Here is a 16,563-nt window from a genome sequence, read left to right on the forward strand (position 1 = left end):
TCTCCTGCTAGTATTGAGCACAATATTTCTGTGCGTTTAACGCAGCGTTTATCGCATAAAAGAACCTAACGCTTAAAACTTGCTTAGTACTTGCTTGTAGTACATTGCATTTCTATTCTTCCTAACAGCAGGGCTACTACGAAACTCGAAGTCGAACTCGGTCCCTCTGACACTTATACTGTTTAATACGAGAGCGAGAGGGACGGTACGATACGAACTTCGAGTTTCGAGTTTCGTAGTAGCCCTGCTGATTCCGTGGTTCGTACGCGCGCTGATTCACGCACGGGCTTCAGGTCATTCGACTCAATTTACTCCGGGCGGGACTCAGCCGATATTAGGCAGGTCGTGCCGTACAAAGATATACGTTCACTATTGGAAATTATTACGCTATGGAAACTATTAACTGTATTAGCAGCCTTGGAGCTAAAGAACTTAGCGTTCGCGATAACATCTATATTGATGAGTTAAAACAACGTGAGCAATTTTTACGGAAGTTACATAAAAAAGACGTGAGCAGGATCAACTCTACCGGATTCAGTTAGTTATCCATCCCAGCCTATATACGTCCCACTGCTGGGCACAGGCCTCCTCTCAGAACAAGAGGGCTTGGACAAAGTTCCCACGCGGGCCCAGTGCGGATTGGGAACCATTGAATTGCTTCGCAGGTTTGTGCAGGTTTCCTCACGATGTTTTCCTTCACCGTAAAGCACGTGGTAAATTTCAAATGTAATTTTGAACATGAATTTCGAAAAACTCAGAGGTGCGAGCCGGGGTTTGAACCCACGAATCTGCTTGAGAGTTCATAGGTCAAACCACTAGGCCACCGCGGCGACGGCGGTTGTATTGTTTATAATTATTGCCACAGGTTACCGTTTATAGTACTATACGAACATTCTAGTATTCACACCTGTTGGGGAGATTTTTTGTACAATTATTCAGTCATGCCATTTGGATTTCAGTCAGATTTTCTTTCAACTAATTATTTCGTGTTACTGAAAACCCCAAAGGTCATCAGCCTAGCACGGGGCCAAGTACAAGAAAGCGGCTTGGACATTACCGATAGTGTGTTATTTATTCATTCGGCTTCCAATGGCGCAGTGTTTCGTAAAAAATATATGGGTGAGCGGAAATGGGGTAACTACCCTCTAGCCTCTAGCGGAATAGGTACTGTGTTTGACTATATCTTATTTCTTTTATAAATTAAGGCTTATCAATGCGTGTTATCGAACGGAAAAACAAAATTAGGCTGACTGTTTTGATCAAGATTGGATAAAGAAAAACTTTTTACTTAACAAAAAAAATTAACCGCCGAAAAAACTGAAAAGCAAAAATAATAACCTTTTTTGTTTGACCTTAATCTAGGTACCAGTTTGAAGTCGGTGCCTCAGCGCCTTTTATGATGGCTAAGTTTATGCAACATCTGATAGTATGGTGTACGGTTGTGTTGCTCTGAAGATGAGCTCTGGTTGAGTTCGAAACGCGTCAGTGTATTGAGGTGGTAGTGATAGATGGGTTTGTGTGATTTGTGTGTGTTCTTACAGTGTGGAGGTGGAGGAATTGCATGAACACGCATATCTTGCATAAACTTAGCTATCATAAGGTCGCGGGTGAGCAAAGAAATTCTTTTAGTTCATTGATGTGGATCTCCGCAAAGTAACGCCTGATTCAATAAATAATACGTTTATATTTTTACTAGCTGTTGCCCGCGATTACGTCTGCGTAAAAGTAAGAAAAATAGTTTACATCCTATTCTCAACCCTACCGAATATTACACAAAAAAAAACATAAAAATCGATCAAGCCCTTTCGGAGGAGATTGGCCATAAACATTGTGAGCCGAGAATTTTATATATTAGATAATATTCTTTCTTCTTTCTCTGTTTTTGTATGGACCGATGACACCATGAGAATTGTGGGCAATCGGTAGATGCAAGTGGCGGGTTGTCGTCCATTGTGGCTTTCTAAGGGAGGCCTATGCAGTGGACGTCTTCCGGCTGATAGGTAATGATGATGATGATGATTTTATATTTATTTACGGTTTTCGCGTTAAGAATTTTAATTTTGGAAGCTCGCGTCACGTATTTACGAGGGCAAGTACCCTTCTTTTTTTCTAGTTTTCCTTATATAAATTTAGAACAGTAGGTAGCTATATTATAATAAAAATACGAGTAACTGTAAAAGACGGTGTGGCGGAGGAAAACCGCAACGATATTATAGGATAATTTGATAAGTTTAATTACTTTATTATATAATATAAGTACATATAAATAGGTTAGTTTAAATAAAAGTGCATCTTGATTCCCACGATGAGCAATCTCTTTCCGTGAAATGCGTTTAAAAATAATTAAAATAAATAAAGCTTTGTTTATTTAAGGGTGTACTTGGCAATAATTCTAATTACCTGTTCAATCTTAATAAAATCCATTAGACCGGATTATCTTGCAGACTGTTTTTTTGCTGACTGTCCTTTTTTAACTTTACTTAAATTCTACCTAATCCAAACTACATATCTGTACCAAGTTTCAAGTTGATTCCATTAACTGTTGAAGAGTTCCCGCTTGTGGAGATAATGCTGGCTGACCCCCAGAATTTTACCACCAGATTATTGTATTGTTGTTGTTGTAACTCTTTATTGTACATAAAACATATGAAAATTACAATTAACAAGAGAAAGAGATGTACAAAGGCGAACTTATCCCTATATGTCTTATGGTATAGCCACCGGACTTGAATATCCGTATGACAAATTTCAGCTCAAGCGGATTTTGTGGTCGAAAAATGGTTTGCAATTTCCCAGGACATACATACATATGTACACACACACAAACATCACGCCTGTATTCCCAATTAAATGGGGTAGGCAGAGCACACGAAACGTAACCGTTTCGGAACCACTTATCACACATGTAAAGTTAAATAAAAGCTTTTAAAAGGTACGGTCAAGAATTTTAATTCATGAGTCTTCATTGCATTAAATAACAGGGAAAATCGTAATGATTTTCCTTTGAAAAAGATCCATGGTGGCTCAAGCATTACAGTCCTTGACCGTACTAGATCCATAATATTTACCTACCTACAAAAATTGCTCATTAGTAAGTATACTCGTAATAGTACAAAATTATAGCTGTAGCAAACTTGTACTATTACTTATTCTGTCTGTGGCTGTAGTCAAATTAATAGGGCAATATCGTCACACATAGTGACATTAAGTAACACTATCTTTTCACGTTATCATTTTCCAAATCTACACGAAATGAGGCGAGTTTACTATTAATTTTGCTCTGTACTTTGTTGGTGTGTCTATTAAATAAATAAATAAATAAGTAATGAGGACATACAAAGCAGACTTCTCGCTAAACGATAACCATTCGGTAAAAACCTCCTTTTAATTGAGTATGGCAAATCCAATACAAGTCCAATACGAAAGGATGCTTCAAGTTCAATAATTTATGTACCGAATGGTTCTTGAATATTACGTACGCGTTACAGCAAAGTTTTGCGATGACGTGGATTCACATAAATAAGACTGAAATGCTTAATTTTCAGATGAACAAAAACCGTATTCGTCGATATTAGGTCTACGCAGTAAGCAAAAATTCGCAAGGCTAGCAGGCACAAACAAACAAATCGCTGAGCAGAAAGACTAATTTACGCAAAGCTGAAACAATGCTAATATTTATTTTGATATTTCTAAACATCTACAAACGAAAAATATTTATGTACTTAAACTATTAGTATTTTCCAGGCTTCAAACAGTTCATGAGCAACTTTAAGTAACTCGTTTGTATGTAAAAGCAGAAAACAACCGGTCACGTACCTAGGTATTGTCAACAGAATTTAAATAAATTCGCATCGGTGACTGCAACACGCCGCCATTTAGTGCAAACGCCATTTTGTTTCAAATTGGCGCGAAACTACACCAACTTATTACTGCTAGTGGCGGAAATTAGAACTAAGCGAGACTGTGTACAATTTGTAGGGATACCGCGCGACGACAGTGACACAGTTAGTTATTAAGATATATTTGTTTTCGTGCGTCGGTGAAATCACATGCATTATACGATACGGATGCAACGATATGTAAGCAGCTATTGCTATAAATGTAATAATCGACTCATAACCAAGGCTGACGGCTTTTCGCTCCCTCGACAACAGTGCGCACTGTTTCGTAAAGCTTAAAACGTTTCAAAAGTCACGTAGACAGTGTGGGTACAGTTTGATTTGAAGAGCGGTTTACAAAATGGTGTCGACCTCAGAATGGCTCAGAATCACTGTATTACCTATAACACAACACAACCGTATAAAGTATAGCTCTTATAGCACAACGAATATGAAAAGTATGAAAATCTTTTTTATTTCATTTGTGTGTTAATAACCATCTAAAATTACTCCACACTGCGGACATTTTGATTAGGAGACTGGCTCTGCTAACACTAAATATTGATACCTATAAATTTGTAGGGAGCACTTGGTGCGCGAGTTTCACTCGCTCTTGGCTGTTTTTTTACAGTTAGGTAAGACAGGAGAGCCTTTGTTTACTCTAACGTATGTATGCCTGCGTCCTGCAGGGCTACTACGAAACTCGTAACTCAAAATTCGTGTCGTATCGTCCCTCTCGCTCTCGTATTAAATAGTACAAGTGTCAGAGGGACCGAACGACACGAACTTCGAGTTTCGAATTTCGTAGTAGCCCTGCAGGACGCAGGCATATGGTAGAGTTTTGTAGGTGGTAGGACCCCGCCCGGATTGCTACCATCATCTTGCTCGCTAATCCTGCCGTGAAGCAGCAGTGCTTGCACTGTTGTGTTTCGACGTGGAGAGTAAGACAGCCGGTGAAATTACTGGCACTTAAGAAATTAAGGCTCTCCTGAATCGTGGAGCCAGCGTAAAGATAATAACCTGGGGGGCTACTACGGAAATTGAAGTTCGTATCGTACTGTCCCGCTTACTCTCGTATTAAATAATATAAGCGCCAGCAAGACGGCAACACACGAAGTTTAAATTTTGTTTCGTAGTATAGGGCCGGGGCGAAAATGAATAATGACTGACGCGCCAAGATAAAACACAGTCCCATGAATAGACCTAATACCACGCATTGGGTACGTTGTGGTACGTTTGATGCGACTGCAGCAAAAGTTACTGCTGATCACTCTAAGCCACACAAATTGTTCCAGGTGGACCCCCAGCCAGGGCTCCCAGAGGCCAGGCGGGAGTTCATGCTGGCATGAAAGAAACGGGGATTTAGGAGTTTTGCGGATATAGTAGAAAAGTAGCAGCAGAGGGTCTACCGAAAACGGTAAAACTTTGAGTGGTCTACGAGAAAAAAAGTTTGGGAACTCTGCTCTAAGACATAGCGTAATAATAAAAAGTAGTAAGAGGTAACGACCGGATAGGGCAATTACGGTAGATCTGCGTCCTCCCCAACGCTAATTAGACGACCGGGCATGCTAGGGTTTATAGAACTACAAAGGTTAACGTCCAAGGCAAAAAATAACTTAGGAATGCTGAAAATTTTCGAGCCTGGGGTTTAGCTAGGGTTGCCAGATACAGGCATTTCATTTCCAGGACAATTCGAGGGCTACGAATGGGTCGGTAGATTCAAATTGACAAAATCATTAGAATTGCTTGCTTGTTCTAAAAAAGCGAGCCCAGATTTTGTCATTTGGCTAGTCTTTTGAAAGGACCTCAAAAACAGTTTACAGGCATGGGAATTCTGAATACAGGTTGTCAATGAGAATCGAGATTTTAACGCGACAAGATCGAGACGTATTTTGTAACCGAAAACTTAACTAAGGGTACGGAACACGTGCCATTGTAAACAGTTACATACCTTAACATCGATGAGTCTGACAGTGAAGAGTGCCGCGTCGGGCGCCACAAGGCGGAGGGTGCACGGCGTCGCCGGCGCCGGCGGGGGCCGCACCAGCGCCAGTGCCAGGGCCGAGCCGGCGGCCGCGCCGCTGCCGAGCTCGACCTCCTTCGTGCTGCCACATAGCAGACTAGAGGAGAGGCCTGAGGATAACAGATAAGAAATATGTAGTACCGTAAAACGAGGCTACTTTGCCCCCCACCTGGGTAACTATGCTCCAGTTCTGTATTTTGTTTAAATGTCTTGCAGGTCGAAGTCCCGGTACCCGATACACTTTTCTAACTTCCCAAGTTAGAAAGTTAACAAAGTCTGAATTTTAGTTTATTAATTAAATTTATGTCACGGTTAAGTTACAGCAATACGTTAGTTTAACCTCCCTTAAAAAAAAGTTGGCTGCCGGTAATACGCTGTATACGCATCGACTTGAGACCCTCCTCCGTTTTGTTTTCGTCGTTTAAAAACTGTAAACACGCTTAATGGTACACTTGTATGACTGATGCATCATCAGTCCCTGCTATAATTCTTAGTCAAACTAACCCCCCTAAGACCCCGCTAAAAAGCCGTGGTGGCCGATTGGTTTGACCTATGGCCTCTCAAGCAGAGGATCGTGGGTTCAAACCCCGGCTCGCACCTCTGAGTTTTTTGAAATTCATGTGCGAAATTACATTAGAAATTTACCACGAGCTTAACGGTGAAGGAAAACATCGTGTGAAGTTCCCAATCCGCACTGGGCCCGCGTGGGAACTACGGCCCAAGTCCTCTCATTCTGAGTGGAGGCCTGTGCGCAGCAGTGGGACGTATATAGGCTGGATGATGATGATGAAACACGGCTAGGTTACGGTGTGCTGTCTTAGGAGATCCAGTGGCTGCCTTACTGCTCCCTCACCAGTGTATAACTTTTTTAGATCAAAGTACCTACACCTTCAGAGGATTCTAAATAGCCTAAACACTGTTAGGTTACTTTGTTCTGAGTTCTGTCTGGCTTCCGGGTTCATCATTACTCATTAGATCAGCTTAATGATACGATTACTAACGTTGTATTGACATCAGAACTACAAATAAATGACAAGTTTCTTAGCAATACCAATACCACAATAGGAAGCGGGTATATTCTCAAAACTTAGCTTGTGGTCATCCTTTAAGGGGCTACCCGAGGTTTTCATCGATTTTTGACAAGTTTTGAATCGTATCTCCTACTTTTGCACTACAGATAGAATTATAAGTCAAACGGCTACCGGTTCTTCGATCTTTTATCTCCATTTTTGTCGACCGGCTTTTGATAAATATGAATACTGCATTTTGTAGGTTTTTTTAAACATTGTCTAAAAAAACACTTAGTTCGTATCTCTATTGACGTGAAAGATCCAACATGTACGAAATCTACATATAAAAACGTGTCGATGGTTTCATTTGAAACTAATTAACACAAAAGTTATGGCCAGAAAACCAGTTTTTTTGGCCTAAAATTGTTCAACTTTAACGTATTTGTTATTTTTTTGTAAATACACGTATTGTGTGTAAACAACTGGATGTCGCCCACACATTCACAAACATTTGCATTTATAATTTTAGTAGAATGTCTCTATCGGAATGCAGGTAGTTGCCAAGATAGAAAAAGAGCCTATCGAGTAATTTGTGGGTTATTTTAATGTAGGTGTAGGACCCACGCACGCCAAGCTAAAACCAGTTAAGGAATGGAGCTATTTTTAGCATCACGTAAGGCGATTACTTAGCAATTACGTACACAAGATGGATTCAGAACACACCGCCAGTCCGTTTTATGAAGTCAAGCCCTTTAGGCTTCCTACATTGCGTTAACATCCCTGTACTCTCGAAACATGTTCGAAAACACTCCGACATACGATAACCAAGCCAAAGATCAATAAATAAATAAATAAATATCACGGGACAATTCACACCAATTGACCTAGTCCCTAAGTAAGCTTAGCAAAGCTTGTGTTATGGGTACTAAGCAACGGATAAATATAATTATATAGATAGATACATACTTAAATACATAGTAAACACCCAAGACCCGAGAACAAACATTCGTATTTTTCATACAAATATCTGCCCCGACGCGGGAATCGAACCCGGGACCTCAAGCTTCGTAGTCAGGTGCTCTAACCACTAGGCCATCTGGTCGTCTCAATACAAGGGCTCCCATAATTTGCGGCATAGAAATAAACTGGTAGTAACGTGCCCCCCTAAATTAAAAATCTATGTTATGTCAGTGAAAATATAAAGTACCTAAATATATTTTAAATTAAGAAAAATTAAACACATTTGTGAAAAGGTTAAAGAAGTTTTTAATGATAAAATTATACTCTAATACTTGGAAGAAGACAATAAAACTACATTTGTGAAGTTTTATAATGATTAATACATACTTTTATACTGCTAAAGGAATACTTGAGTTTAAAGACTACAGTACATAATGTTTTTCAAACTTATTTAAGTGCTTGTTTAATTGGATAACTTTGACTTTGACTTTGACTATATTGTCAACTATTATTTGTGATTTTAATGGTACTTTTTATTGTTTTTAATTATTAACATATTTTTATTAGGCTTTTAATTTGTATTATATTTAACATCAGAAAACTATTATTTCTTTTTTTCTAACCAATAGGGGGTTGTGCCACGAAAAAGGTCAAACAACACTGATTTATACTTTAAAACAATACTCAGACTGGTTATGATAATGACAACTCACAGCCTGGACCACATCGCAGTGTAAACTTCTGTAGGTACTTTATTAGCTCATCGGCCATCATATTTGACATTAAACACGTGATTGCTAACATAAGACTGCTGTCTGTTTAGTTTATTTATAGTTACATTAAATAGTGGCCGTACTTTGTTGTCGCCTAGCAACCATAAAGCCTAACGGGGTCATTGTCCCGGTTCAGCAGGGTTAGAGGCACATCCTGTATGTGTTTCTGATTGGTGAAAGGGTGTAATCGTTTTAAAGCCACTATGTCGGCTTTCAATGCGGACTTTGGTTTAAGTTTTTTATTTTGTACTTGTTTAGTACCTAATGTTTAAAAATATTTAAAAACGGGAACTATATTTTCTGTCACTTAAATTTAGATTTGTCACTAAACTGCAATACCTACCCTAATTATATTAGTTATAATGTTAATCAAAACTGTCTCTAAGTATGAGCCATCAGATAAACGTAAACCTGTATCCTAACTTATAGTTTGATTATCAAAATTCGATCACCAAAATAATAGATCTGTCACCTAATAAATAAATCAGTTCCTTAATTCGATGCTTCTACCTATTCTACTAAGGCAGGTCTGGTTAGGTACGACGACGAGCGAAGCGAGGAGGAGTGTTAGGTAGAACTGCGACCCTTAGTGCGCGAGCCGAGCGAGCGAAGCGAACGTGCCACGGTAGCGGCCGGCGAAGTTCTAGAACCGAACATTTTTTGCTAATACTTGTATGATGAGTACAAATGTTTGTAGTAGGTACTTGAGTCTTGGATGTTTGTATGTATTTAAGTGTATATGTAGGTACGTATGTCTACCCGTTGTTTAGCACGTACCCATAGAACAAACTTTGCTTAGTGTGGGTCAATTGGTGTAATTTGTTAGAGGATATTATTATTATTATTATTTCATTCATTATACTATATCCTTATCGTCAAATTTCAGTATAATTATTTGATGATCAATATTATTTTCCAGTGATTAAAATATATTATAATATATAAATTTCTATATTGTTTGGTGATTCAGTTTTAGTGACACATCTATTATTTTGGTACCCAATATAATTATATTTGATGATCAATATTATTTCCGAGTATTTTTTAAATAATATTTAGGTAACCGTTTTAATATTATTTGGTGATTTAAATTAGGTGACAGATCTACCTACTATTTTAGGAACAAATATTATTTAATAGGTCGCTGAAAATGCATTTTTTAATTGATCAATAAAATCATGCCCTTTAAAAACCCCTGACGTGTCCCTTAAATCCATACTAATATTATAAACGCGAAAGTGCGTGTGTTTGTATGTTTGTCTGTCTTTCACGTCGAAATAGAGATAGTTTATGGGCCAGGTGGTGGGCAAACTTTCTTGATAGGGGGCCAAAAAGTCTTAGTCTTAGATTAACTAAAAAATATTTTGTTTTTAATTTTTTAATCACCTCAACTCTACTACACGGCTAGTCTAGCTGACTCCTTTACCCGTGCATCTATTACTTATTCTATTTTATATTAAGTACAGGGCGATCAAAATACATAATATTACATATTTATCGCGGGCCATATGGGTACTATTAATTTCGAAGGTACGTTGGCGGGCTGGTTTAATTCCTTGGCAGGTTGGAGTTGGCCGCGGGCCGTACTTTGCCCATCACTGGGCCAGAGAGTGACATGTATAATACGCTACTTTTTATCCCTGAAAAATGCTTAGTTCCCGACCTGAAGCAACAGCGCGCGATAACCGAATTCCACGCGGACGAAGCCGCGGGCAAAAGCTAGTAAAATTATAAATATAAATATTTTTTTGCAAAATTAATGATTCAAGCTCAGTCAATAACTCATTTGTTAAAATTAGTCTGATTCAGGCAGCGCTTCACCCTGACTGTTTCAAACTTTGTATTTTTAATACACTTTTGGTTCTGGCATAAAGTTTGTAGGAACATTAATAGTAGATTATTGTCGTGGCCTGGAAGTAGGCAATTGCTGGCTGAGTATGAGTATTAAACGGACGAGCTTGCGAGTCCGTTTAACTAATACGAAGCCAGCAATTGCTATTCCAGCCGAGACTAATATAAAGCTTTTCTCAAAAATGGTGAATAATTCTGAAATAGAATAAACTTTTTCTCAAAATATATTATAAAATTTAATTTTATTCCAATATTTTTCTTATGCTTTTCCGCCTTTTTTCATTAAAAATAAACTGCAGGTGTATTTTTCCACCGAAAACACCACAAGATATTTCAGACCCAATAGAAAAAGTCCGGAGTTCCAACAAAATATTTGATACCGGCCATTAGACTTGGCTGTATACGACTTGTGCCAACATTTCCATGGCCTTTTTAATTTAAAAAAAAAATGTGACTGATTGCAGGCGCGCTAATTCATTATTGTCGAGCTAGCGCGCCTGCAATCTTTTTAACTTTTTAATTTTTCGCTGACCATAAACTATGCACTTCACCTTCTGATATGTAAAGAATAATGACAACTTTTACGGACATTTTTGAGAAAATACATTGCCTCGCCGCAAAGTGCAAAGACAACTAAAAGCTACTCCCGTTAAGACGATCAGGGGACTTTTTTTTATTGTTACCTTAAATCTACACATTTTGAACGAGGAACACTAACATTTCCGTACAACTATGCAATAACTAATTCGTTCAGTTCGTCAAAAAAAGAAGCATTGTTGTTTTTTAGCCGAACGGGCGCGCCGGTGGCAGTGACATTCAAACCGCAAGGTCGGGTACAACTGTTAATGTATCAAATGAATAATAATACAAAATTTGGCCCACTCTTCCTACAAAAACTAGACACGCGGCAGCGTGTCAAGCCAAGTAAGCTAACAGAACTGGCGAGCAGCACCGTGTGTAATTTTACCCGAACCATTTGGAGCCACTTTTGACCCCCTCATAACTCAAAAACTGTTTCACATAAACTTGTCAAATTTGGCTCATTTATTGAGACTTGCGAGATACATACGTGCCCCAAATTACATAAAGGCACCTCAAACGGTTATTTAGATATTAACATCCAAAAATCGACATTTTTATCACTGACTCACCTTTAGATCAAAACTCTAACCCAGTTCCAGTCCAGATGACCTAGAAAGCCGCAGGTAAAAGCTATACTAATATTAAAAGTGTGTTTGTGTGTTTGTATGTTTGTCCGTCTTTCACGTCGAAACGGAGCGACGGATAGACGTGATTTTTGGCATAGAGATAGTTTATGGGCCAGAGAGTGACATAGCTACTTCTTATCCCGGAAAATGCACAGTTCCCGAGGGAACACCGCGCGACCACCGAATTCCACGCGGGCGAAACCGCGGGCAAAAGCTAGTTGTCTAATAAAAGAGTGAAACAAAATACTATTAACGGTTGTATAGGTACAGTAAAAGTTACATTATTTGAATTTAGACATCACATCACGTACACCTGGACAAACAGTTTTTGTTCGGGATCACGAGACATACTGCGTCAAAGTTATTTATTGAAGTTACGTAATATTTGATGATTGGACGATCATATACAATAGCCTGAGCATTGAACAACATGTGTACGCGGATTCATAGAAATTATAATGTTTTAGGAGTGTTCAATATCATCTCATCCCAGCCCATAAACGTCTCACTGCTGGGTACAGCCCTCCTCAGGCCCCTCTTTCCCACTGGGCACTCTGGGCACGTGCCCAGGGCCCCGCGATCGATTGGGGCCCCCTAGTCCCTACTCCACTAATAAACGATAACCGATAGCTACTCTACTCTCGCCTGAAAATCAGGCTTACCTAATACAGCATGTTGTGCCCAGGGCCTCTAATAGGTGAAAGACAGCCCTGGACCTCCTCTGAGAATGAGAGAATGTGTTAATCTACACGTCCAGCTATCTACATACCAAATTTCATGCAAATCAGTCCATCCGTTTTAGCATGGCATTTACTATATTAGTAGGATCCTGAAAATCCTGAGTTTTCCTAAGATTTACAAAATCCGACTGTAATCCCGAAAACGAGTATAAAAATCGAGAAATCACAAGATAAATCCCGAAATATGTTAACCCTCTCCAGTCCAGAGTCCTTACAAACTGTTGCACTTTATTTACAAGCAAAGCAATTCCTTCAATATGCAATGCAACGCACGTTTGTTTACAACGGTCGAGTGAAAAACACGTGGTCATAGGGCCTCTTTTGTGACTAACTGCATTACAATGTCGTTTAAAAACAATGGCTAAAAATAATTCGTCGGGGATACTCACTCATCTACCCTAACTTACGTAAATACCGCGAATCTGCACATAATCGAGCGCGGAAATGAAGCCAGCCTATGACAGTCTTCCGCCTGGGATAATAGGGAATTGTTTATGCTACTAATAAATGCGAAAGTTTGTGAGTGAGTATGTTTTTATTCCTTCACGCTGAAACGGCTGGACGGATTTGGATGAAATTTGGCAAAAAGTTAATTTATAACCTGAATTAAAACATAGGATACTTTTTATTCTGATATTCCCACGGGATAGGGATAAAATCTGTAAATAACAACCGCTGGACTTAGTCATGAAATTTGGTATGTATGTAGTGTAGGTAGCTGCACGTCTGGAATAACACTACTTTTTATCCCGATATTCCTACGGGAAAGGTATAAAATCTTGTAATTTTAACCCCTGGCTTTAGAGTCCTGAAATTTTAGACAGTTGTTCTTAACACAACCTCAATGAAAACCACGATATAATTTTTGGGAATTCCCAGGGGAAATTTTATAAAATCCCGGAATTTCAATTGTACCAAGATCGAATAGTTTACGGGTAAACTAGTTTTTCATATGGCAATGGCAACCCTGGTTCTACATGAATTTGCGGATACGAACACTTATTTACACCGCTAATGTGTCGAGCGTGTTTATTCGGCCATTCATGCCAAGACCTTTACTATTATTAGATAAACTTGTTTACCAACACTCGTTGCCGAGCCATATCGAAACGGTTGACGTTTAAAATAATTTCAGCAAACGTTGCGTCGGCTACAAGCGTCATTTGGAGTAAATGCAAGGGCAAGTGTAGGTGTACATATTACCTGGCTGTTGCTGAATCAGTGAGTTATACACAGAACATAATGTGTTATAAATTATAAGATTAAGAAGAATGGAACTGTCATTCGAGCTTAAATTGATGGCTCTAAGTAAAATCTAATAATTCATAATAGTTATTTATGTGGCTGGTGCATAATGAGAGGCATTAAAGTACGAGTGTGGTTTTATGAATAAGGCGAGTTTCATAATAAGATCACACGAGTGTTTTAATGCCTAATTATGTATAGCCGCATACATAACTTTATCTACATGCATATCATAAGTTTTCTATAATATGTTCAGATATGGCCTGTATTTTGACTTTGACTTTGACTGACTTTGACTTTTGACTTTGACTTTGACTTTGACTGAATAATAATTATTATCTACATGCATGTCATAAGTTTTCTACAATATGTACAGATATGCATTGTTAAAAAAGTATTACCGATACTTTAATGTAAACATTAAGATGCACCCGCAGATACCAGGTTTCTTAATAAAGGCCATTTGATAGTCGTTTCTGAACATATAATAGGGAAGTTATGATATGCATGTAGATAAACGAATTTAAACTTCTACAAAGTGGTCTTTTTCAATGGTCAATTATTACGACTTATCGGGTTAGACTAGGGAACCCTTGCTATGTTCTGTCAGACCGGAAGTCCGTTCAGAGCGGAATCAGTGTTCCTAAAGAAAGACTCGTGGAATTCGTGGATAGCGCGCCATTGCCACTGAGAGGACGGAGTGGCGTACTCAGCAGGGCTACTACGAAACTCGAAACTCGAGTCGTGCGGTCCCTCTGACACATACTATTTAATACGAGAGCGAGAGGGACGGTACGATACGAAAATCGATTTTTGAACTTCGGAGTAGGCCCTGAGGGCCGTCTTTCACCTATTAGAGGCCTTGGGCACATTAGGATAATGGGGCCCCTAATGACCATAATAAAACACTATTTAGCTATCGGTTATCGTTTGGTAATGGATTAGAGACTAGGGGGCCCCAATGCATCTGGGCTGGGCTGGGCACTGGGCAATATGCCCCAATGGGAAGAGGGGCCTCGGCGTACAAGAATGCACCGCAAGATACTTGGCAGGAAGTCATTTTTCAAAACAAATTATTTTACAATTTAAGCTAGATAAACAAAAATAAATTAGAAATATAATCAGAAAAATAAAAATTACTTGGTTACTTACATGTTTAAATTTTACGGGGATGAAGGGATCCCTCGGTTAAGTACCTAACTCCAAACATCTTAGGTGAGTTTTACACGTGCGTTTCCACTTACAGTAACGGCGGCTAATATGTATTGGGGGGTGCGAAGTACTAGGTGGGGGTGATGAAATCTATCGCAGCGCTCATGGTGGCCAAAAGTAGAAATAGTTCTGGCTTTGTCATCTGTCATACTCATATGAATCTGTCATTAACAAAGCAATTTGTATAGACTTTAACTACCTAATTTTAGTAAATAGATGTTTGTGTTATGATGCGAGTTTGAATTATTGAACACTGTCCCTGTTTTGTTCTTAATTCCTCTATACTATATCATGGACATGTCCAGCAACAATTTTCCTTATGAAACGGTTTGTGGTTGAAATTTTATACTAAATGAGTGATACTCATTTTGATCTGAAAACGATATTTAATTTATTACTAGCGATATAAGAACAATTATATAATTTTACTATTATTCAAGAAACCAATATGATAGCTTTATCTTTTCGTCTTACAGTAGAAGTACAACTAAACATGAAGTAAACAAATCCTGACATCATGAAAATAAAATACACCTTTTGAATAAATTTTACTTACCTCATTTAATTTTAATGACCAAAAATGAATTCACAACCTTTTGTCCACCCAAATCACAGTAATTTCGTATTATAAATTAATACGTTATAGGTTTGATTTTCGTCGCAATGTCGCGATGAAATTTCAAAACGTCAGAGCATCAGAGCCAAAAAAGTTGCGGACGCTAGGTGGCGCTGATGTCGTGCACAGAGCCAATAACTGTACGTTGAATACCTACACGTTGTACAACAGAGCAATTAATATTTTTTTACACGACAGATGAATCACTGCAGACATTGTTTATAATTTATTGTTCTTTAGCAAAGCAATTCTGGTGAATCAACTACGGTCACATTTTCTGAAGAATATATATATATATGTTTTATCAATTAGCTGGCTGGACTGCGGGTGCGTTGCCGGGCTCTATTTTATGCTCTATTTGAGCAGGATTCGCTTATCTCTATCCAACGGGAACTACGCAATTTTCCGGTATAAAAACCCCGGCATATACAACCAGCTTCCAGGGAGAGTATTTCCAGGGCGGTACAAGTTAGGGGTCTTCAAAAAAACGAGTCTATCAGTCTCTCAAAGGGCAGGCAACGCACCTGTCATACCCCTAGTGTTGGCAGGTGTCTATAGCGGCGGAGATTGCTTCCCATCAGGTGACCTGCAACCCTCTCATATATAAAAAGAGATCGACACGCAACCCCCTGGGACAATGTCGCGACGCCCTGGCAGTGGCCAGCAGGTATCAGTCGCCCGGGGCGGAAGAACATTTTGCCGCCCTCTTGTTTAGGTTTTAAAAACCTACCTATACAAGATGTCATACATTATTGTACCATTCAATATTCAATTATATGTAGAAAGGGGATTCCTCGATTTCGTCACAGTGTAATGAAAAATGCTCATTCTGAACAGTCCGAATCGTTAGGGGCGACAAAATTGTGAAATATATTATATTATCATCTATATCTATAGACGTATTCAGTATTATTTATTATGGAATTTTGCCCTGGTGCCTGCTGGGGCGTCGCGACTTTGTAACAGTAAAAGGTTTGTTTTGACCTTGGACTACGTTACCATAAAAAGGCGGCAATGCTATTAGCATTAAACTAACATGGAGGGCGT

The 16,563-nt window shown here is 38.8% G+C and overlaps 1 protein-coding gene across 1 annotated transcript in view; it reads right to left on the bottom strand.

Moving 5' to 3' along the window:
- LOC141436530 (uncharacterized) overlaps positions 1-16,563 on the bottom strand; it is a 93,410-nt gene that overhangs the window by 66,074 nt on the left and 10,773 nt on the right. Inside the window, exon 2 of the mRNA XM_074099561.1 lies at positions 5,830-6,011. Coding sequence (XP_073955662.1) covers positions 5,830-6,011 — 182 coding nt within the window. The remainder of the gene's footprint in view (positions 1-5,829; positions 6,012-16,563) is intronic.

Source organism: Choristoneura fumiferana, chromosome Z (genome assembly GCF_025370935.1).
Source record: "Choristoneura fumiferana chromosome Z, NRCan_CFum_1, whole genome shotgun sequence".
Lineage (NCBI taxonomy): Eukaryota > Metazoa > Arthropoda > Insecta > Lepidoptera > Tortricidae > Choristoneura > Choristoneura fumiferana.